This window comes from Sylvia atricapilla, chromosome 10, assembly GCF_009819655.1.
Source record: "Sylvia atricapilla isolate bSylAtr1 chromosome 10, bSylAtr1.pri, whole genome shotgun sequence".
NCBI lineage: Eukaryota > Metazoa > Chordata > Aves > Passeriformes > Sylviidae > Sylvia > Sylvia atricapilla.
In genome coordinates, this window is record NC_089149.1 from 18,593,432 (window position 1) to 18,617,948 (window position 24,517).

Consider the following 24,517-nt stretch of genomic DNA (forward strand, 5'->3'; position numbering starts at 1 on the left):
TACAAGTGCTGCCTGTGATGTAGAGCTAGAACTAGAGATCCATTGGAGAGGGGATCCAGTGGGGATCACCATATCAGCCATATGTTCCTTACAGACAGGAGGGGAATGAGGAAAAGACATCATGTGAGTGCCTAATGACTCTCTGCTGGCTGCTCCTAATTCCTGATGGAAAAATTGATTTACCAGTGCTTAGTACCTTTGACAAAATCAGGTCTGGGACTCTTTAAGTTTGGCACAGAATAAAAGGCTTGCTGAAACTGAGAAGGAAGTCTTCAAAATCTTTTCTTAATTTATCTCTGAAGCAGTACTTTGGCAAAACGAATTATGTTCCCAAGAGATAGAAAATGTCCTTGTTTGAATGTAAGCTTACTCATACTTTAGGCAAGCCGTTTGTGTGGGTGGGTGCTCTGGTTCGGAGGGGAAATACTAAAGAGCAGATACTTTGTTGTTCGTGGGGCAGAATGACAAGACCAACACCAGCAAGAGAAGAAAAAGCATTGTCCTTGTTTGTGGTATCACTGAGTTGCAGAATGTGTTCTCCTGTGACTCAACAGGAAATCATGATCCACAGCTAGATATGTAAAATACTCAGAAATGGCATAAAAGCAGGTGTGACATATCCTAAACTCACACTGGTTTGTAATGCAGAAATTTTTAATTGCCTATTTAAAATGCATTTTTATCCCTGTGCCATAATTTAATTGTTGGTGGGCCTTAATTTTCTCCTAATCACTGGAAGAACAAACTATTTTTTTCTGCTCGGTGTACCATGATGTTAAAATGTGTTTGTTATTCATTGTATTTTCAGGCTCAAAGTAAACAAGAGAAGAAGGCAGGAACTTCATCCCCAGCCCCCCTGCAGCCTGTGGTTAGCACTTGCACTCCTCTGCCTGTGAATAAAGCCACCAGCAGTACCCCTGTGCCCATAAACATTCCACGTTTCTACTTCCCTAAAGGACTCCCAAACGTCTGCACTAACCATGAAGAAATCATTGCCAGGATTGAAGAGGCTTTCACAGAGTTTGAAGATGAGAAAGCAAACATCTGTGAAATGGGGAAAATTGCTAAGGTAACCACTGATGGGCTTGGAGGTCTTGTCCAACCTTAAATGATTCTTTGATTCTATTCTTTAGGTTTCTAATTTCGGGAGAGATACACTGTTTTAGTTTCAGTCTATCTCACAACTGTTGGAGGGAAAAAACCCCATATTATCCTTTTGATCTGAAGTTTTTTTGTTTAGATTTAGATAATAGTAAACAAAAATGAGCTCAGTTTGCTGATTGTCACATCAGATGTGTGTGTTTGTTCTTACTTTGATTTATGAAGCAGTTCTCTAAGCTTTCTTAGCATATACAAACTGCATTTTTGTTTCTCTATTCCTCATATTTCTGCCCAGAAGGTTGAGAAACTCTGAGGCGGAAACTTGTCTGTCTCTGTGGCTTCAGGTAGTGTCAGCTGCCCTTTTTGTGGCTTTTTGTAGCTGTCCTGCTCAGCTAGCATCAACTGTAGGTGCTATTGCAGTTTTGTGTGAGGAAGCAGCTTCCAACCTCCAGCTCTCTGGACAGGGAAAGGGGAAATGTCCAGTCAGCTCCAGCCCCTAAGCCGTCCACATTCAGTATCCACGAAGCAGGTGGGACAGCTGGTGATGAGTTCTGCCTTCGGGGCACAGCACACAGCACTTGTGTGGGAGCACCCTGCAGATGTCCCTCTCCTTCAGCTGCAGTTTGTAGTGCTGCTGATCTAAGCCCGGCATTAATCAGACACATCCTGGATGATCAGCTTGCCCTGAATGAGTCTCTGGCACTGTAAACTGAGCAAGATGCTCTCTCCAAGAGCAGCACTTATTTTGCAAGAAGGAAGGTTTTCCTGAAAGGAGAGACTAGGTTGGTTTTCTTTGTTTTAAAAGGAATCCAGTCACATTATTTGTAAACCTGCTCTGAAAATATAAATAAGAAATATTTGCTTGACCAAAAAAATGTTTGAACAGTGAAAAGCAGGAAGGTGGTGCAGAAGAGACTTCTGCCTTTCCATCTGGTCTCTACACGGATGTGCTCTTTGCCACTTAGTTATTGTAAGGCTGGGTTCTGTTCCATGGGATTATTGACAGTGGTGCCATTTGGAGCTCTGAAATAAATGCTTCAAAACCAGCTGCACAAAGAAAACAACAAAAAATAAAAGGAATTCTTTCCTCAGAGGAGCCAAACAGCTGTAGAAGCACAGCTCCCTGACACAGAAATGGATAAATCCAAAAGCAGTTCTTGGGCTGATTAAGATTCTCAAAGAAACATACGGGTGTGGACAAGAAGCTGAGAATGGACTTGCAGGGTAGTTCTGCTTAACAGAAGACATGAAAGAGGCTTTGTGGCAGAAATGATGCCTCAAGTGTTTCTTCAAAATATTCCTGCTTCTATTTGCTGTAACATTCTTCTTGCCTGGATCTGGCTTAAGTCAGAATCTGGTTTGAACCTGCGCTCCCTCCAAAGCCAGTGTTTTTGGATATTCTGATAACTTGTCTGGACTCAGGTCAGTGGCTGGAAAAGTCTTTGTGGTAAAGAGGAGGTGCTTGACAGTGTGAGCAACTGAATGTGTGACACCATTTGCAAGCCTGCTTTGCCAGGGCCTTAGAGAGTCCACAATGCCAGAGCTTTCGTGGACTGCCATTGACAGCCAGCAGCTTCTGCAGAGGCTGGTTCAAAAGTATTGGTCAGGGAGTCCTATGGCTGGAGTCAGTCTCTTTCCATATGTGCTTTCATTTTTGTGTTCCCCTGCTGAGATATTGCAATGTTGGAAGAAATGAACTGTGCTGGGTGGAAGGCACTGCACTGAAAATTGCGGGATTTACTTCACCTTTAGGCATTTACTCATTAATTGTCTGTAATTGGACTTGAGGTTCCCTTGCTGCCTGTGAGAGGTCATCCCATATGAGAATGGGACCCTCCTCTATCATGGTGGGGTAGCTGGTGTGAGTGTCCCTCTGGAAGGAGGTGCTTGTCTCTCCACTCCACTTCCTAGGGAATTGAGCTAAACAGTTCAGACAAAGCTTAAGAGCCTGAGTAGTCCAGATCTTTTTCCTAGCCTGAGAGGACGTGTTTCTCAGCCACGTGAAAAGGCACATGACAAAGTACAAAATTATGAGTGAATTCTCAACCTTGTCATGCAGCAAATGGCACATAGGTGAGTCAGAAAGCCATTACTGCTTTATTTCCCTTATGTAAAGTCTCAGTGGTGAATCTGGTGTGTAAACAAGCAGGTTTCTCTTGGGACTGCTTTTGTATTCCTCCTTGCCCTGGTTTTTCCTTGCAGATCTGTGGCTGCCCACTCTACTGGAAAGCAGCTCTCTTCAGTGCATCGGGGGGAGAGAGGACAGGACGTGTCTCTGTGCACTCCTTTGTGTCCATGTGGAGAAAGTGAGTATAGCAAATGCAAAAGTCTTCCTGGAAGAAGAGATCAGCCTGCCATACAAGTATTTTGTTTTTTTCCTTCTTTTCCACTGGACTTTTCAAACAATTTTTCTCTTCTTTATGTGGCCTAAAAATCTCCAACAGCTTAAGCTTTTTTCCCACCAAACTCTCTGAACACTTGTTTCCGTGTGACATCCACAAACTTGGAAATAATTGTATAGATACTAAGATGTTTTGAGTTAATTGGTGTATAAAATATATCTACAAGCTCCCCAGAAATGTCAGCTATTCTGATATACCTGATAGTTGTCTGTGGATTTGGGGTATATTTGTGCCCACTCTTACTGCTTTGCACTGGTGCACTAAGCAAGTTCCATTTGGGAATTGGTAGAGGAGGTGTGTGACAGTGTTACAGGACAGAAAGAGGAATGTGGAAATAAGCATCATCGTACAGCCTGGTATCCTGGGAGCTTTAATAGTTAATACCTTACCCAAGTAAGCTGTTGAATTCACCTGTGGGGGTTTGACACAGTCCACACTCTGGAAAGGGAGAGCTCTCTGGATGGATGCGTTGTGCTTGGAGTCAGCTCTGACATGGAGCAGACTTGTTCTCTCGCCTAATCTTTTTCCCTCCAGGGCAGTTCAGGCTTTAGTCTACTTTGTGAAACACCTGAACAGCGTCTCCATCTCCTCTCCAGAGAAAGTTCTAATTTTTATACTTAATGGTTGCTCTTCAGATTCTTGACGTAGCCTTTAACCCTGAATTCCCAAAGTATTTCCTGTGATGATGTTGTCAAAACAGCTTCTATTTACCCTGGCAAAATTACAAAAATGTTAGGGGTGACTGTGATCTCTAAGTTTGTCTTGACACAGACAATATATTTTCCTTCCATAGGTTCCTCCAATTACTTCTAATTAATCCCTAATGTATGATACCACGTTTTCACTTCTCTGATTTTCACATCCTTCAGATATTTGCAGACTGTGGTCATGTCCTTCTTCTGTATCTTTTTAACTACCCCATTTCCAAGCCAAGCTTTGTATGCTTTCCTCACATAATTGCTCTTTTTGAAAGATGTGCTTTTTTATCCCTTCCTCTTCCCCTCTGACAGTTAGAAAATCTTTGCTGGAAAGCTGAAAACCAGAAGAAATGTAGTATTTCTGATAAAGTTCAGATGCAGATATGTGAACAGAGGTGTAACTTTAAACCAGGTGTCTTTAGTTGCTGAAGCCTATTTTCAATTTTCTTAGCAGGTGACTAAGTAGGTGTCTTCTCAAAATGCCACCTTCACTGCCTGTAAAGTCTATAGGAATTGCTCAATATAAAACCCTTCTGAATGTCAGATCTTTTTCTTTGTGGCTAAAACAGGGCTTTGGGATTTATCTTAATGTGCCAGACTTTTTTTAAGCTAAAACATTAGCACCTCTTTCTGTTAATTGACAGTTACCATGATAAGAATGTGCAGCCAACAGGATTGCTAAATAATTTTTTGCTTAATTGAAATAACCCTTTTTTTTTTTTTTTTTTTTTTTTTTTTTTTTTTTTTTTTTTTTTTTTTTAAAGTCTGCCTTTCCAAGATTGATGAGGCCAGAATTAGCAGGGAACAAGTTAGTGTGATCTCTGCTGGAGAACTACAGCCAGTTCAGTACTCTTTGAGGAAAGTGGTGAATAATCACTCACAGTAAATAATTACAGTGCATTTGTATTTCCACAGTTAGTGAAGAAAACAGTGTAGTTTTCTAAGTTTCCCTACTACTGTGTGAACAACATAGTGTTTTATATATGCAGATGTTGTGTTCTGTTACCAGTGGTTGGTAAATGGCATGGAGTTCCTCTCTTCATGAGTTTCTCTGGGGTGAATCCCATAACTGTGATACCTTTGGCCAGTGCAGTATTTTGTGTGAGAAGACAGAGACAAGAACTGGTGTGTGTCAGATGCACACTGTCAACCAAAGAGGACTGACTTTACACACTTCTCCAAAAACTCAGTCCTGCTTAATGCCTTCATTAGGCTATCCTCTATGGCTTTGATGCACAGCTCCAGATGGGCCATAATTAAGAGGGGATGCCCTTTTTCTTTCCGAGAAGTGATTTTTCTGGGTGAATGTTCAGTCCCCGTAGTTTGGAGATCTCCCTAAATATTGCAGTATAGTGAAGGGTTACATTGGAGGGGCATCCCACTGGGCTGGTGCTGTTCACTTGGAGTGAGCCTGCAGCACTGGCTGGAGTCAGGTTACTTACTCTGCTTAGTAAGAAACCTGCTTTACCGCAGCAGTGTTAACCTGGAAAAAATCCCCGCTGGGTGCCCTGGTGCAGCAGCTGAAAGACCTCGAAGGAGGTGGTGGTAGTCTGAGGTCAGCATTTGCATGATTCTCAGCACAGCCTTTGGGACCCTCCCGGGGCTCCCGGCGGGCTGGGAGTAACTCCTCCCCTCTCCTGCAGGATCCTGCGGAGCTGCCACGACGATGCCTCCAGGTTCACTGCTCTTCTGGCGAAGCCTGGCTGTGACTGCCTGCAACAGGAGGACTTCATCCCGCTGCTCCAGGTACTGCCACAGCTCTGCAGGGTGGGCACAGAGCTGCCTTCACTTGGCACCTTCTTGATTTCCATGCCATTAAATGTTTACCAAGGATGAGCAGACCTTTGGTTTGAACAGCACCTGGGTGAGGTTCATTTTGGAGTGAAATAGAAATAAGCTTTTTAAGTGCTGAAGTGCCAAACCAGCTGCAAATCCTGCTAAAAGCACTGAGGACTGGTCTCTTGTCTGGATTCATATTTATCAGTGCCTGGTAACCATGCTGGAATTTGCCCCATTTCTCAATGTGGATATTGGGAAAAATGCTTGTTGCTGTTGATAGTCAAGCACAACATAAAAAGCTTAATGGGATAGTTGTAAAGGTTGCTTGGCAAGACAGTTATAATTGAATTTGTCTAGCCAGACTACTAGTGATATTACTTCCACAGTATCACGTGGAAGTCTTGGCAGAATTTCTGCAGTCCCAGTTGTTCTGTATATGCCTCTAAATCTGCTCGTGCACAAATCTCACTGCTTATTTTTTTCCTAATATTCACGCTAAATCTGCTCATCCTCATTTCATTCTTTCTTTCTCTTTCATTAATTTTTAATAAAGTGCAGTTTTTAAAATTATTTGTGGCCATTTAGGCAGACTCTGGATAGCTTTAGGGCTTCTCTGTGGTGTCTATAAATCACATCCACCTGCTCCTCTGATCAGCTGTTTTACTTTTTCTGATCTTTTCCACAAATCCTTAGATTTCTCACACTGTGTTGCCCTCTGGGTAAAACCTGTGTGGAGATGCTGCTTTGGGGAAAGATTTTTGTCTGCACTGGCTGTTTCTGTCTCTCAAGCAGAACTGGGGCTGTGATGGGTAAATTTTCTCATGTTGCTCTTCATCTCTTCTCCACTGGGCACACTGCCTTTCCTGGTGGATTGCAGCTCTGCTCTTTAGCTGCTGGTGCAATCCAAGGCATGCACAGTCCTGTCAGTCAGCCAGAGATCAGCAAAATTACCCTGATTTGCACCACCATCTGAGACATCCTATTCTACTGCCCAAAACTGGGGTACATCAACCCCCTGAGGGCACCATGGCATGGAACAGGCACAGCAGAACTTGGAACACCTTTAAAGGGTAGAGGAGTCAGACATGGAGAAATATTACACAGGCATTGATTCATACAGGATCTAACCTGATTCATTCAGGATCTGAGCAGTTTCTCCATGGATTTAATCATGCAGATTTGGCATTGTGAGCCAGTGTTTGACTTACAAAAAGCTGGTCTTGAGAAAGAGGCATCTCCACAGGTAGTCGAAGTGAATTTTGGAAAAATATTAATTGTATCTGTAAGCATTCTGAGGCTCACAGAGCTTTCATTGGACATAGGAGTCTTTCTCAAGGAATGTTTATTTCTGGCACCTAGTTCTAACAAATGTTAATATCTTCAGTGAATGGAAGAAAACAAAAATCTTGGACAGGAGATAGTTGCATGGTCAACTAATTAATTTTTGTCTCATTCAATGAAAATGAGTTTTCATCTACTCACTAACTCTCTTCCTTTGTTTTTCTGTCCTTAAGTAAATCAAACTGGCCCACCAGGTGCGTATTGCCTAGCAAATGCATTCTATTACTGTAATCGAAGTTTCCCTTGATAAATTAAAAGATTTCAGTTTTATTGTTAATGCTGCAAGTAGTTTCAAGAGTAAGCAAAAGTATTGGTTTGTAAACCAAATAACTTCTAAGCATTAAAAGGAGAAGAAAATCTACTCCATTCCATTTCCTCTTACCTTGCAGGATGTGGTGGAAACGCATCCTGGCCTCACGTTCCTGAAGGATGCCCCAGAGTTCCATTCCCGGTATATTACGACGGTAGGCTGCCTGTTTAATCCTCTGTGATGCCACTGCCTCCCTTTGGGATCTGTCACTGTTCCTACCAGCAAATCCTTCAGTTATTTAAAAATATAGGTGTTTTTGGTATTACTGACCATGAGGTATTTTAACAACTGCTTCCAAAAGAAAAATAAGCTGCTTATGTGTGCAAGGGGTTAGTCCAAAGGTTAATAATGGTTGTTTCTGGTCTTAAGCAAATCTATGAAAACATCATTTTTGGCCTGATGAATGGAAAAGAAGTTCTTTGGTCTTTGGGACTGCTAAGTCACCCTGAATTGTGCTGGGCTGCTGAGACATGGAAGGCTGCCTGTTTGAAAGTTTCTGTCACTGAGCTTGGAGAATCTGTGCCTGTTCCTCAGTACAAAGTGCCCAGGGATCAACCTTCTTTTTGCCAGGATGCTTGTCCAGGCTTTCTGTCCCCAAGCTTTTGTGGCTGGGGTTTGTTCAGTAGCTTTGTTCAGCTCTGCAGTCAGCACTTAGGCTGGTACTTTACCTAAGTCCGTTTGTATTTTTTTTAAGCCTTGAGCTTGATTCTTGTTAGGTGTGAATCTGGATAAAAGGTATAAATGTTGGGAAGTTTTATCTCTGCAGCAGCAACAAATTTGAATCATGTCAGACTTGGTGGGAGCTGTATCCTAACAGGACTCAGGGCTTAAAGTTTCTCCTGTTTGCTTGCCAGGGCCTGCCTGGGGCTGCACCACACATGGCAGCTGGGAGGCTCCTGGCACACACATGCTTGTTCCTTTCCTGTAAGGAGCAGATGGCACAAGGACACTTCTTCAGGCATACCCTGGACTGTCATGCTAATGAAAATGTATCATGAGAATCCATCCTAATGTTTCAAAAGCACTTGAACGTGACAGCAAACAGCAGTGTATAATCAATATATTTAGTCCCTCTGGAGTGAGACAACATGAACATTAAGGCAGAACAGGTATAGGAATGGCCAGGGAGTTGAGGAGGCATGTGAATGGGTGAGTGTGCGAAGTGCCTGTGGCTCATGCACCCTGATATTCGGTGTTTCAAGTGCATGGAAGGGTGAGACTGAAAGGTTTAAGGTCTCACTAGGGTCAGTTTCTGACTGCAGTATCCATGGGTCAATGCCATGTGTGGTTGCCTTGGCTGCTGACAAAGGCAATTCTCTGCATCTGACTCTATGGGTTCCTCTGAAGTCACACACAAAAAACCAAATGTCTTTGTAGAGTAAATCCTCACATGATCACCCTTGCCGCCCTTTCTGGACTCACCAGGGGCACTGCATAGTATGGCTGAGACCAGCTGTGAGAAGCTGAGCTTCCACTTGCAGACAACTGAAGTGTAGGCTGCTACTAAAGGGCAGCACATTTTCCTTCCTCTCTCCTTTTGCACCACTTCCCTGGTGCCTGGGCTTGGTGTTGTGTCACCAAAGCAGTCACAGAACCAGACTTTCCTAAGTACACAAAGCTCCTCAGAGCTTCTTGATCCTGCGTCTATGTTCTCTTTGCTTTCCTGCTGCAGTGGGAGCCTCTGGGCATCCTCACTGGCAGTGCTGGGACAGAGGTGGATTCCAGGGCTTGCTCCAAAGGCAGCAGGGAATGGTGGTGCCTGTAGCTGAGGAGAGGCTGTGGAGCAGCACACCTGACAAAGGGGAGCTGTCCTTCGGCTCTCAGGACAGCACTGCTCTGGGAGTCTGTGCCAACAGTAAAATCCCCCTGGGGAGAGCAGGGCCAACACATGGGGAGGCAGGAGGCTGCTGGGCAGGCTCTGCCCATCTGCAGGGGCAGCACTCAGTCCTCTGCAGCAGTGGCTCTGCTCCCTGATAGCAGGAGTTCCTATTACTCACCTATCCTTTCACAGACAGTTTGGCACATCCCTCTTTATGTTACAAAATCCAGTATTTCCATCGGGAGGCAATGAAGAAAACAGCTTTGTCCTTGGATTTTGAGACCACTTGGATCATTTTCATTGCTTTAAGGTAGAGTGCCTTATACCTCCTTACAGAGACAGAATGCTGCATTTGCTGTCACACAAGAATTACAGTTCATGTTTGTGTTACAGACAAGGGCCATAAGGACACATGGCTTTGTGTTCATTGCTGGGTACAGCATCACTTGACTGAAATCTCCTGGAGAGTGACCTCACAGTCTAGGATGGGTAAGATGTGAATACACATTTCAGTTCTTTTTGCCACCTCAAAACCTTTTAAAGGGGCCTTTTGGACATACCAGGCTGGAATTTTATCTGTATCATATCTGTTTTATTTGCCACTGTATTACTAAACCAGCTGTGTTTGTTTCAACAGAGACAACTCCTGAAGCTGGTGAAGATGATGCAGAACATCACAGAATATCCTGTGGCATTTGTTGTAAAGCTTTAGTGTAGCTTCTACTGAGTGTTCAAGCCAGGCTCAGGGTTAGTGCATGCATGCAGCTCTTGGAAAGCTGTGAGCTAAAAACAATTTAAAGATTAAAGCTTGTGGGAAAGTACTTCAGTTTATACAGTAACACCAATGCAAATGTGTAAGGAGACAATGGCCACAGGGGTTAATAAAGGTTCCTGTTTTGTCCAGAAATGGTATTGCTTTTGTTCTTCTGTGGGAAGAGGGGGGAAAGGTCTGGAACTCATCCATGGATGGTTTGGGCCTGAAGGTCAATTACATGAGGATGATGGGCAAGTTAGAAAGAGGCTCCTCTTTCCAAAGGCTTATTAAGAATTTGACTCCCTGATCCTTGTGCCCTCTTCCAATTCAAGATGTTCTGTGGTTGTGTACTGAATTCAGAAAAATGAAGCCGGTTATGGCCTAAGTGACAAGTATGGCTTGCATGCTGCACATCATCTGAGGTTGAGTAATGATGTTGTAGGACATTTCCCAAATGCTTTTTTTTTTGACAGCTTGGCATTTATAACCTGGAAAAGAAAAGTACTGAGATTTATAGTGAGATATATACCATGTACTGTCCATAGAAACTGTGCCATTATTTGAATAATAAAGCCTTCACTGAGTGACTGGACATGGCAAGAGATACGAAAAGAGATCCCATTTTACCTCTGAATGGCTTATTTTTACAGATAGGGAGCAGATGGAACATCTTTATCGATGTGGTCTGGTAGATAAACAGTTTTTTGTGTGTAACAAATGGGAATAGTTTGTTATCTTTTACTACCCTACAGGCAGAGGAAAAGAAGAATTACTGGTATGGGGTCTGGTTTCTTAGGATTGCCATTTTTGAGTCCTTGGAATGGTTGTGAGCACCCTGTATTTTTAGGAGTTGCTACAATGTTGTCAGGTGTGATAATGGGTGATGTGTGAGGTAAGACCACTGCGGTCTCTGAGCTCTTGTGCAAGCTGGCAGCAAAAGCCAAACAAAGTCCAGAAATGGAGACCGAATGGCAGTGGCTGCCAGAGGCATGAAAGAAGAAGCAAACATTGTGCTTAAGACCAGAAAGGATCATTGTGATTACCTAGTCTGACCTCTTGTGCTACACAGGCCACAGAACATTGCTCAGTGGCTGCTACAGTTACGATAGATCTGGGTTTTGGTCCGATTTTAATTAAAATGACACCAAATTTTAAAAGGATATCCACTTTTTAGGCCTGGAGTGACCAAGGGCCTGCAGTGTTACCAAAAGGTGTCATGTTCCGCTGAGTTGAATCTATCAGTTCTCTCTCTTTAGGGTATATTTGAATCCATTTGATTTCTTGTTGCTCTTGGAGTTGTGTGTGCCATCATCAATTACTGTCTCACTGTGTATCCCAAAGCAGACTGTTGGGAGGATTCTCATGCTTGGTTCTGGATCTGGTCTGGACTAAGAACCAGCACTTGTTTGACTGAGTGCAAAGAAGGCCCTTTAGTGATGGTTGCCCACTTGAAATTACTTCTGGTCAAAAGAGAAATCCATCCCATTTAATCTGCTAGCTGGATTAATCGTTGTCCTGTCCACATTGTTGTGTAAAGTCAATTTTTGTGTTGGAATAGTGTGCACTAAAGGTTACCAGAATACTGGGGGAAGGTGCCAATGTGTCAGAGACATCAAAGGTTTGATCAACAAGATTCCAGTGCTGATAGGAGGGGTAGAATTAATTTGACTTTCTCATGCTGGGGATATTTATTTGTCGTTTGTATATATTTGTTTGCCCTGCTAGGTTTATTCTTGCATGTGCTTGGTCACGTGTGTTTTTCCCACTCTGTGATGATACTTGACAGCTGACAAGGAGCAGATGGGGAACGGCTGTTTGCTTTTTGAGGAGCTGGGAGTGAGCTCAGTCTCACACTTGGAGCACTTTGCTTTTGGCTTCTGAGGGTTCTGTGCCTCTCCCAATGATTTTTGCTCACTCTCACCAGAGGCAGATCTGGAAAGGAGGCAAATGAGGTTAATACCTGCCCAGAATAATTGCAAACAGAACCTCTCCTGTATACTATCAGCAGAGGCACTGGGAACACGAGGCGTTTTTATAGTTACAATGGGTCAGACATTAACTGTGCCTTTCATTTCCATGTCTTGCTTCCTCTTCAGGAATCAGAAGAGTCAGAAGTCCTTTTTATTTTTTCTTTTATTTTTTTCTTTTTATTTTCTTTTTCTTTTTTTTTCTTTCTTCCTTTTTTTTTTTTTTCTCAGAACCCTTTTTCATTGGAGATCCATGCAAACTATGTCCCCTTAAATGTGAAAAACTCAAATTGATTCATTAGCAATTTGATTATGTTCCCTGATGTAAATAATACATCTGCATGCCCAAAGAGCTGAATTTAGAGCAGTGAAAATGTTTTCAGACTAGAAAGGGATAATACTGTTTAAGAAGCAAATGTTGCTTTCAGACTGTGTAGTCAATTAAGGATAGTAGTATCTACAGAAAAGATCACAAAATGATTTTCAAAAAGAAGTCTCCTTAGGATGAGTGAATGGTACTACATTTCAATTCCCAAGCTGCTGTGTTTCGGGAGTTGATTTCAAGAGCACTGTTCATATGTTGCAGGTTATACAGAGGATATTCTACACGGTCAATCGATCCTGGTCGGGGAAGATCACTCTAACAGAGCTGAGGAAAAGCAACTTCCTGCAAGTACGTGGGGTTTTTTTGGGAACAAGATCCAGAGTGCAGCATTCCTTGTTCCTGTGGCTGGATGGTGAGGGAGCTGTACCTGGGCTGCAGTGGGATGAGCCGGGTGCTCAGTGCCAGGAGTGCTGGGGCTACTGGAGGAGCAGTGTCTGAGTTGAGGTGAGAAGAGCAGGGACAGGAGTGGCCCCAGGGCACTGAGAGAAGGTCAGGGTGTGGCCGTGCTCCAGCCCTGGGGCCACGTGGAGCAGCAGCCTGGCTCCTGGTCCAGGCAGCAGGAAGGGAAGCAGGACATGGCATTGCACCCATGTGAAGTGGCTCACAAGCAGCCAAGAAGAGTTGCAGGAGTGCCAGGGGTAGGAGAGCCAATTTCCTGCCTCCTAGGCAGCCCTCAGCCCACTGACAGCTGGTCGGGAACATCTCTGCAATTGCAGGATGAGGCACCTCGGGAGCTGATCTCCACAGGATAATGAATGGAGCTTAGTTCTTGTTCCAGTGCCTGTAGTGTGTCCTTATGTCAGGATTTGGATCTCTGTCCTCTGTGTATTTTGCTCAAAAGAGCACCAGGTTAAAACTGTCTCAGGCTGCTCATGTTCAGCCCAACTTAAAGAGCCAGAAAGTCTTGAGGCTGAAAGGTGAAGGACTGGCCCAAACAGTGAAATTTCCCTCCTGTGTCCTGTTTGCCCTTCCAGGTGTAGTGTGCTCAAGGTTTGTCTTCCTCAAACCCCTCAAGTAGGAATTCACAATGTCTCTCTTTTCAGACATCATCTCCCTTACTTGAGCCCATCAGCTAATGGAAAAATGAGTGCTCTTTTGAATTGCTTCATGCCAGTCCAAGCCCTGGAATTCCTGTTTCTTCCCAAACTGTTGCAGATAAATCTTCCCAGATTATCCTGCATCTTTATCCACTCATTTTCTCCCTCTGAACATTCTCTTTATTTTTCTCCTTCCATATCTACTCTGCCTTTCATCTCCTGCAGCAGGGAAGTTTAGCTCCTTGCTGCATGTGTAAATGGCATCTTTGGGTGTGAGCTACAAAAGAAAAAAGTAGCTATGCAAAAGCTCCTGGAGTGATTGTCATCTGTAATAAGAGAGACTGACACAGTCTGGAGAGGCCAGTGAGTGATGGAGCAAAGGTGTTGAGACTTGGGTGTCAGCAAGTCAGAATAGTGCAGATCTGCCAGTGCCATCCTGTTATCCCTGCCAGAAACTTCACTGAACCTGGATAGGATGTGAGAGTTCTGTTTGGATTCCTTGGATGTGGCTGGAAGCTGATACTGAAATACCAGTGCCAACACATAACACAGCATCTGTTTTTATGATTATGGATAGCAGGGCCACAGAGCCTGCCTGCTTGGAGACACCATTCCCTGGGATAGCTCAGACTGTGTTTTGTCTGCTCCCTTGGGAGAGGCTGTGGGGCAGGGGACACCAGGCCTGCAGCTCACTGGAGCCATGATTAGGAAAGAAGACTTCTGGTGTCCCATGGCCTCGGCACCAAGAAGAAAATTAGGGAGGTGGCACTGGGAAATGTGCAATGTCCTCTTGTTGCTGAAAAGGACAGGGAGGTGTGAAGTGGGAATGAAACCTGGATTTTAGCAGTAAATGTTGCCTAGTAAGACATGTCAACAGATGTTATGGTTGGAAACCGGTTTAACCAGAATGATTCCTGCAACAGCACAGGGAAGTCAGTGTGATTAGTTTGGGCTCCATCCTTCCTGTCCCTGTCCAGGTGTGAGTCTGGAACAAGACTTGATTTTGCCCCTCAGGAGGCAGACAGGGATGTGTGATGGGCAAAGACATATCTCAGTTCCTTTGGAAGACTGTGGACTTGCTGCTGGAAGTGGCTCTGAGTCCCTGGTGCAGGCCAGGATTGTTTCCCAGACCATGGATCCCAGCTGACACAGCAGTTTGTGTTCTTTTTCTCTGCCTCACTCTTCACTAGAGCTGAAAATGAACAAAAATTGTTGACAGGAGTGGCAGAGATGTTGTGCTAAGCAGGATGGCCAAGCCAGGTTCTCTGTAAATACCTGCTAAGGAATACAGCAACCCCATCTATTGGGGAAAGGCTGCACTTTGGGTTAGTTCTCAGGGCTGTGTTCACCCACCTTCCTGAGAAACTGGAGCACTTCAGCTGCTCAGCTGCCTCTTCATCCAGCTTTAACTTCCCTCTGTATTTGTACCATTTCAGACTCTTGCTCTCTTGGAAGAAGAGGATGACATAAATCAGATCACAGATTACTTCTCCTACGAGCACTTTTATGTTATATATTGCAAATTCTGGGAGCTGGATACTGACCATGACCTTTACATCAGCCAGAAGGACCTGGCTAGGTACAGTGATCAAGGTATGCTGCCTGCAAATGTGGTGCTGTGAGGGCATTGCTGAAAACAGAATGTTCCTACTGAAGAGTAAAGCCTGTCTTTAATTTGGTTAATTTGAGGCCTCAGAAAAAGTTTTAATGTAGCCACCCATCTCTTAAATAAATGTTGATTTAGAGAAGTAGCTGTACAAGCTTAGACACAAAGAACTCCAGGACACACTATTTTCTGCATGAGTAGCTACAGATGGAGCTTCTGTTCATTTGTGGGTCATTGCCAGGAGGACAGGCTAAAATAATGTCCTGAAACTTGTTTATTATTTACTGAGGGCTTTGCAGGAACTTGGAAGTAGGGACAAGAAGGATGAGCCCATGTGAACTTCGGAGATTGTTGAAGTGCAATCTAATTATGCATGAGAGGAATCCAGAGTCCAGTGAAGCTTGGGGGCTTTCAGCTTGCAGATGGACTCTGGAGAGTATTTCTTCAGTTCAGCATGGAACTTCCTTTCCAGAAGTTGAGCAGATGCTATTTGTTTTCGAAGGTTCAAGGGCCATAGATAAATTAATGGAATACAAATCCACAAAGGGCCAAAACACGCATGTGTTCCAATGCAGGCATTTATGGGGACCCGTGGGGTTCTGGGTGAGTGTGGCAGTCACAGGACTCAGGAGTGTTGATGGTAGGGCTGGGTTGGTGAGGATGGAGGAGTGCCTCCCTTGGGGTAGGTGATATGAGAGATTGGTTCCTGCTGGGAAGCTGCAGTGAGGAATGCGGTATTTGTTGTGCAGGAGGCTTGAGGGCCCTGAGGTGCTGGGGAGCCAAGGATTAAGGGGTGAAGCCATGGGTGCAGTGCTCAGCAGCCTGTCAGCTGTGCCAGGGCACCTGAGGGGTGGGGCAGGCTGGGTCTGCCTGGCTGCAGTGCCAGAACTGTGCCAGGACCACAAGAGTGATGGAGAACGTGTAGAAGGAGTCCAGGTTGGGCTCTGCTGCTTCCAGTGGTGAGGTCACTGTGCAAATCATGCCCAGAACTGGTATTTGCTGCTTGGCGTGTGCTCTGCCATAACAATCTATGCCATATATCTCCTGGCTGGCAGAGCCTCACCTCTATGCTGGTGTTTCATTGTCTTCCCTGCAGCATAGTTGCCACAGCCTGTCCTTTCCTCTGAAGTGTTTTGTAGGGATTTGATGTGTCATTTTTGCTTGATAACTGAACTTCTTTTGCAGTACACACTGGGATAGTCTCCTTCTTCTATGTGACAAATCCTACTGCAGCCAAGTAGGAGTAACATGCCCATTTCCAAGGATCCAGATAACAGTTGCCATCTTTGTGGGATGGTGTGGTGTTTGGAAGGATACAAAGGCAGACACACAGGGAGAATCATCTTGGGGTTTTAAAAATGCTGCTAAACAGAGGATGGTTAGACAGGCAGTGTAGTTAGAGCCTTCTATTAACAATGGGAAAGGGCTTTGTGTGGATTCAGCAAGAACAACTGATTGTAGTTATTCCTGTGAGCTGTAGCTTCATTTTCTCTGTGTTTTCCTTGTTTCCAGCTTTGTCAAACAGGATCATTGAGCGGATATTCAGCGGTGCTGTGGTGAGGTGAGGAATAGCACACTTCTTGGGGGAAGAAGAGAAGGGAGTTTCTGTCAGGCTGAGAAATACAAGTTATTCTGAGAAATGTCCCTGATCAGAATGGTTTCAAACAGGGTGCTCCAGCTGGAGCTGCCTGAACATGGAGTGAGACTTATGGGTGTCTTAAGAAAACAAAATAAAAATCCCATAGAATGGGATAACTGGACATAGCTGGAAGACATGGCACAGGGATAGCTGGAGAGCACTGCTTTGAAGTCTCTGGAAAGAGAAGTGCTGTGGGAGGGGATGTGGCCGATGAGCTTCAGCTCTGCAGTGATAAAAGGCATCAAATGCTGTGCCTGGTGCTGCAGGGTGCAGGGAGTACAGGCTGAATAGATAACAGTGCCCCATTTTCTCTCACTAATGCTTTGAAAAATTCTTTGATTACATCCTGAGTATTTAAAGGCCTGATGATTTTTAATTTTTTTTTTTCTGCTATGTCTTCTAGAGGCACTGAAGTTCAAAAGGAAGGGCGCATGAGTTATGCAGATTTTGTGTGGCTCCTGATTTCTGAGGAAGACAAAAGGAGTGCTACAAGGTGAGACTTATTTCTGTGTCTTAATAAAATCATTGAAATGAGCAAATATGATATGGAAACTTCTGTGACCTATCACTTTCTACAAGGGAGAGCAGCTTAGGAAGAAAACATCTTACTGATGATGATTGGTCAAATAATTTGCCTTTCTTGAGGAAAAATTGTATAGAAGCAGAGTTTTCTTTGTAATTTTTTTATATTTTGGCAGTCAGCAGTGCCTTTGATCACCTCATGCCATGAGGCTCTGGCTCTGAGCACACGGCTGAGGTGCTGCCAGCAGCTGGGCACATCTCTTCACAGGTGGATTTGGTGTGTAAGGAGGGCAAACTTCACTGTGGCACTTTGTGAAACCTGCCTGTAGCTGAGTTTGTACAGCTGGGGGAGACTGCTGTGCAGGGGTAATCCAGATGTGCACGTGAATGTTAGCACAAGGAATCTGACATGTAACAAGAGAAGAATAATCTAGAACTGGTGGCTTGGACCCTCCAGAGGGGAGGAGGGATTCAGAGTGCAGCTGCCTGAGAGCTCAGCCTTGTGTATAAAGGAGCAAATGTGTGTATGACTCATCTGCCTGGTCCCTCACCAGGGTCCCTGCAGTGTCCTGGGCTCAGAGATGGCTCTATTTGGCCAGCTCTTGCTGCTGAGTCAGACAGGGACTCCCTGCCCTGTGTGAGCCCCTCTTGGGCTGCAGCACAGTGGACACTGGGTACAGGTGAGAGGTCACGAGTGTGGCTGTGCTGCTCACAGCCGACTGGGGAACTAACTGGTGGTTGGAGTGTTGGCCTGACCCTTCCCAGCAGGTCTTGTCATCCCTTGGTTTATGCCAGGCTGTGGCAGAAGAGCCTTGGGTAGGGAGGGGGTGTGCACTGCTGCAGTCTCTGCAGAGTGCATGTCCCCATGCAGTGCTGCAGTGTCCCTGCTCTGTTCCAGCATCGAGTACTGGTTCCGCTGCATGGACCTGGATGGGGATGGGGTGCTGTCCATGTACGAGCTGGAATTCTTCTATGAGGAGCAGTGTGAGCGCATGGAGGTGATGGGCATAGAGCCACTCCCCTTCCAGGACCTGCTGTGCCAGATGCTGGACCTCGTCAAGCCAGAGAGAGAGGGTAAGTCCTCTTTGGGCAGAGCTTTCACCCCCTTTCATTTGTGGGGGGTTGAGAAGGTAAAGCCCCTGTGAAACCCATCTACAGGCAGAGCCCTGTGTGAGAGTCCCAGGGTGGAAATTACTGCACATTGCGCCATGATGTGCATCAGGAGGTCTAAAATACTGAAACGAGAGCTCGTGAATTAACTGCCTGGGACTGAAGCAACAATTCGTGTGTGCTCCAGCTGTGGGATGTGCTGACAGTCTGCCCTGTAAAACTGAACCATCCCCATCCAAATGCCTTCATATTTCACATGAATGTCCAAGGCCTCCATATGTATGTGAGATTCAGGCTTAAAACACACCCATTTATTTGAATGATGTTAAAAACTATGACTGACTTGGAAAGGAATTTCGTGCTATTGAAGCCTACTGGTACTACAATTAAAACTTCTGTAAGAACTCAGTAACACAACCATGTGGGGTTTTTCTGTAGGAAGAGTAACCTTGCGAGACCTGAAGAGGTGCAGAATGGCTCATGTGTTCTTCAACACCTTCTTCAATTTAGAGAAATACCTGGACAATGAACAGAGGGATCCCTTTGCAGTGCAAAAGGTATCAATCACCTTTATTTCTAAATACAGAAATCTCACACTCATCTTTGGAGTGCTCCTGAATGTAGGGAAAATCCAACTGAATAAAAGAACACTTTTTTCACAAGTGCAGCTTATTGATTGTCTCCCAGAAACCTCTTATCTGGTCAAAGTATACAGAAGTGGAGAGGATGCCAAAACCAGCTCTGGTGCCCTCACAGTTGTTCCCACATAATCTCCAATAAAAAACTTTGTCGTTCCACGATTCAAGGCTTAAATACACCCCCAGACAGAGCCACCCTGTTTGTTTGTTTGTTTAAACTGGCTCATCGTAAAAGCAGTCAAGTGGGACCAGGGGGATAACTTATTATCCCCATCCTGTAGTAAATGGCAGAGGGCCAGGTAATTTATAGATTACAGGATTATTATCCTGTAATCTTCTCTAATTTAGCAAACTGCAAAGAGTCCCTCAAAAGATCAATTACAATTAACCTTTGATGGACAGATTTGAAACCATGGAGTTCTTCCATCCTGTATGAAGTGCACAGACTGAGCTAGAGTACAGCAAGTGTGTGGCTGTTTCTGAAGTGGAGCAGATGCAGGTTTTTGGCATCTCAGGTCACATGCTGAGCTTTACAGACCTTGAGAGGTATTTTTTCATAGTTCTTTATGTGCAGATGTTCAAGACGATTGTGACTTTCTCAGTTCAGGCAATGTTTTCCTGGCTGTTTCCATTCCTTCCCACGCTATAGGCTGACTGTGTGATCTCTTTAGGACACGGACAGTGACAGCCCCGAGCCCTCGGACTGGGACAGGTACGCGGCCGAGGAGTACGAGATGCTGGTGGCCGAGGAGTCTGGGAATGAGCAGCTCCAGGAGGGGTGAGCACAGACCTGGCACTACCCTGGGCACTGCCCTGGGCACACACAGCTGCCTCCAGCAGAGGCAGTGGAGCAGTGGGATGAGCATTTGGACTGGACTCTGGAGCACAGGAGGCTGGGACAACTGCTCCCTGCAGCAGGAGTGGAGTAGTGCTGGGGACAGCCACTTGGATCAGCTGCACACATCAGTGAAGGGGGGAAAAAGACAAAGCCTATTTCTTTTGGTCTCTGTAAAAAAACAAGAGATCAAATTACTTTTGCCGGTCTTGGTCCTGTCTTGACCATGTCACACTGTCATAGATTAGAAGCTGTAGCTCTGTTACACCTAGCAGAGACTTTCTTCAGTCCAACTTTGTCTATTAGTCTGTGCTCTTCATAAATTATACTTTAATATTTTTATTCATTTACTAATTTTTTTGGGACTTTATAAAAAACATTTGGTTTCTTCAATACCTACACTCAGTTTTCAGCCTTCTGTAAGATTCTGGACAGACACACCAGCTATCTTTAGCCAGTGAATTTAGGCTGAGCAGTTGTTCCAGAACTCCGTGGGCAAAGGCTTCCTGCAGATAAATGGAGACTCAGGTTAATCTTCCTTTAGATTTGTGTCTGTGTTGGCATCTTCTTGAGAATATTTCTTTCAACCACCCAAAGAATGCTTACCCCATGTTAATCCTGCATGATTCAGGATTGCTTCCAGTCCTAAGCAGTATTTATCGAGCCAGTAGTGTATTGAGAAAATTGCATCATTTTCAAAACTTCCCACACTGGAAATTGCTTTGGATAACAGTAGCACCTACTAATTAGGCACAGTGACTTGCAAAGCTGTTGAGAGCTGTTCCCCTCTCTGCCTGTGCATCCAAACAGCAGCAGGCTGTTTCCTCAGCCCCTCTGAGCTGCCTGGCCTTTCTGCAGCCTCCGCAATGGAAGATGAGGTAGGGCAGGCTGGAAGATGAAATTGCTGTGTTCCCTGCAGCTGTTTTGCAACACCTGTGTCTTCAGCACAGAAAAGAAACAGGAGGCTGCCATTAAAGCTTCATGCAGGATCATGAATTCCCAAAGTCACCAAAACCAGGGGAAGAGCGACAGGTGATGTCAGATTTTTGAAGTTGGTCTGAAGCAGCTGTGTGTCTTGCTGCAAAGAGCATGTCAGCAACCTGGCTGCTAGCTTTAAGAGCCCCTGAAAAGCTCTGTAGTCATGGCAGCAGGATTAGATCTCATTTGTGGAGCATAGCAACAGACCACGAAGGAAAAAAGAAAGGAAAAAGAAAAAACAAAGAGCTGGATGCCCAGACAAATTTGCCAGAAAGAGCCATTGAGTTTTTGCACGTACATTATTTCTGCTGTGTTTTGAGCATGACAGAAAAAAGGAGCAGGGACAGAATCAAGACAATTCCTGGTGAACTCTGGGAGAGACTGGAAGATTTTTGGCTAAGTTAGCTGGCAGAACATGAAATCTGGTCTATGTGTTACAAGTACATTTGAAAACATTCAGCAATCACAGATGCATAAGTGCATCCCACTTTTGTGATTAGCCCTGTCCCTGCTTCTCTGGAAGGAAAGTTTCTAAAGCCAGTCAATGTAAAGCTGGCTGGGGCATGCCCAGGAGAGAGCCCTGCTCCCAGAATGGGAATCTCCTCAAGCCAGTGAATACTCCCAGTATCCACAGATACTTCCAGCATGCTGGACTCCATCGAGAGCTGTAGTCACCAAAAATAAGAGGAGGGTCTTGTCAGGCTCAAGACAACAGTAAAGCATCACACTTCACTGGAAGCCGTAGCTGATCTGAGCTCTACTCAGCCACGCTCTGCTCCCTGACCTGTGTGGGATTCCATGGAGAGAGGCTGTCCCTGGGGAATGGATACTCACTGCTCTCTGGAGGCAGCACCAACAGCTGGATCTGGCCAGCACAGGCCTTTGATGCAGCTACAGGCCTTGGTTTTGCAGCAAGCCAAGCCTTCCCTGCAGGGCAGGACAGCAGTGGGCACTGCTTGGTTCACTGTCCCAGAACCCAGCCTCAGCCAGCTGATGGACATGGAAACCACCACTGCCTTCAGGGAAAGAGATCTTTCTACATGGGAAGGACAAGAAGAAGGAAGAGGATCTTTTATCAGCTGCTAGTGGGAAAACGTCCCCTGAGCAACAGGGAGCCAGAGCACAATGCAGAGCATCCTGCTCAGAGTGGAGAGGGGGGACAGAGGCATAGGATCAGAAGATGTTGGTTTAGGCTGCTTAACCATTGCTCATGTCTCCCTCCAGTTGTCTGATGGCTCAGCTGCTCCAGTCCCAGAACCCAGCAGTGTAATGAAGGGAAAGGGGGAACAAGGACATTGTTGAACCACCCAGAGCCAAAATGTGTTTGCCAGAAGGAAGGGCAGAAAGAAAGAATTCCCTGGAGTAATTTCCCTCCTGTGAATGACCTACAGTTGCCACAGTTGAGTCGTGAGGAATGGGTGTTTAACCTACACAAGCCCATATTTATTTTTATGGGACTGAAGTTCTGAAACTGGTCTGGGAGGAGAGCAAGGATTGATTACCTTTAGTGCTAATCTTGTTCAAAAACATCCCAGAGATGCTCCTTAGCTGGGAAAGCATTTATACGAAGATGGGAAAGGCAGGCACTGTTGAGCCTTGAGGAACAAACCAGTGCAGTAGAAAAGTAACTCACTGGGAAAGGACAGAGGGGAAGTCCCTTTTGAAGCAGACATGAAAGGGCTTAGTGCAGAAGCAAAAGACACCTGAAGAAAAGGACTATAATGGACCTCCAGCTGTTGGTGACTGTGCAATGCAGGGAAGAGGTCATGTTCCACTTGTAGGAGAGAAAGGGACAAGGCTAACAGAAGGTGGTAGAATTGGAGGAAAAGGAGAGAGAAAAGGAACATTCTAAGAACAGCATTCAAATGGAAATACAAAGTGTTCCTCAGCTGCATCACTTTAAACCAAGGAGAGATTAGAGAAGCTGAGACACCTGCAAACATTCCAAATCCATTCCTGGTGGAGGCGGCAGAGCAACAGCCCCCACAGGCACCATTGAGGCAAGAAGGGTGCAAATTGCACGTATTTTGGCAACCTTGCACACGTGGTCAGGACAGGCGTGGTGCAGGATCCAGAGCAGACCATTGTTTCCCTTCTCCCACTTATTGAAGAATCCAGAAGGTGGCAGAATTACTAAGCAGGTGCTTTCCTTATGGAAGAGAGAGGACAGCGTTCTCCAGGGAGGTCTGGGCTGGTCTCCCCTGCACACAGGGAGGTTCCTGCCTACAGCAGGACAGACCCTGAGAGCCTCCCGAGGGTTTGCTGTGCCTGCAGATGGGTCAGCCAAGGGAAAAACACTTCAGGAAGGGGTAGACAATTCCTTCCTGGCACATCCATGCTGGGCTATCAAAGGAGTTCACCTTTTTGCAGCCCAGTTTGCCACTGAACATGAGCCATTCCTGTGCTGGCCATTGGAGAATCTGCTCCAACATTTCCTTTGTGAGCGATCTGGCTTTAGAACAAAAGGAGGAACTTTAATTTCTTGGGAGCCCTGCAAAATTAACCCATAGTATGCTGTCACTGAAGGGAAACATCTTAAAAACATCATTTCTTGGGACTAGGAATGGGCTGAGAGCCCCAGAGCCATATCCTGTGCTGCAGGGCATGGAATCCAACCAGCCTGGATAATGCAGCTGGAGCTGGGAATCCCCACCAAACCTTCTCAGACTGTAGATGCTCCATCCTGGATATCAAACTTCAAACTGAGGGAGAGAGGAACATGAAAGTGTGGCCACAGTTGTTATTCTGTGTCTGTCAAAACAGCTCAGCCAAAAGATGCTCTGGACCAGGTGTTTCTGAGCCAAGGCTCCTCTGAGGCCTGGGGCTGGATGACTTTATTTCTACATTGAACTATTGAGGCACTGGGAGTTCCTGACACTTGTTACTGAAGCTGGATTTAGATTTTCTAATGCTGAACACCAGGGAGAATTAGTTCTGGAAGCCTCAGATGAGGCTGGATGGGAGCACAGATCTGTATCTGCTGTCAGAGTACTGATTATTCCCACCCTCTTCCCATGCCTCAGGAATCTCCTCCTCGAGGTTCACCTCTCACATGCCACTGCATTTTAGCCAGCTGGCTTAGTAGCTACTGAAATAACTGCCCTGAAAACAAAAACACAGCTTTTAAAGACACACATTTTGTCTTTGCAGATCATGTGAAGAAGACTATGACACAGATGAAGTCTTACCTCCCCCTGAAACTGGAGACAAGTCAGACAAACTAATTATCTCAGATCTCTGAGCATAGAGAAGTGGAAGATAACCCATATCTTTCAAACTGGATACCATTCAGTCCCAAGGCACTTGGGGGTTTTCCTTAAATCCATCATTGGAACAATGTGCTTTATTCTGTACACTGAAACTTGAGAGCCCTTTTTGTCTTCCTGTGTAATTGCAATAAGGTAATTTCTATGAAAAGGCTTTTTACAATGTGTTATTGCGCACACTCACTGAAAATGGTGATTGCACCTTGTTTCATTTATATATAAATTCTGTTATGTCCCCAGATGTGCAATAAATGCCAGCATCTAATGATTACCTGTAACAGCTGCATGCAACATCTATAGTGATTGTTTCTCTGTCCTGTGCCACTCTGT

General features: G+C 45.1%; 1 protein-coding gene across 2 annotated transcripts in view; it reads left to right on the plus strand.

Annotated features, from left to right (window-relative positions):
- PPP2R3A (protein phosphatase 2 regulatory subunit B''alpha) overlaps positions 1–24,465 on the plus strand; it is a 50,230-nt gene extending 25,765 nt beyond the window's left edge. For both annotated transcript variants that reach the window (XM_066326188.1, XM_066326189.1), the window contains 12 exons: positions 809–1,069; positions 3,304–3,407; positions 5,845–5,947; positions 7,711–7,785; positions 12,758–12,844; positions 15,030–15,186; positions 16,712–16,760; positions 17,242–17,331; positions 18,259–18,434; positions 18,909–19,027; positions 19,780–19,886; positions 24,072–24,465. In XM_066326188.1, the coding sequence (XP_066182285.1) occupies positions 809–1,069; positions 3,304–3,407; positions 5,845–5,947; positions 7,711–7,785; positions 12,758–12,844; positions 15,030–15,186; positions 16,712–16,760; positions 17,242–17,331; positions 18,259–18,434; positions 18,909–19,027; positions 19,780–19,886; positions 24,072–24,162 (1,419 nt within the window). In that variant the 3' untranslated portion in view covers positions 24,163–24,465. The remainder of the gene's footprint in view (positions 1–808; positions 1,070–3,303; positions 3,408–5,844; positions 5,948–7,710; positions 7,786–12,757; positions 12,845–15,029; positions 15,187–16,711; positions 16,761–17,241; positions 17,332–18,258; positions 18,435–18,908; positions 19,028–19,779; positions 19,887–24,071) is intronic.
- The last annotated feature ends 52 nt before the right edge of the window (positions 24,466–24,517 follow it).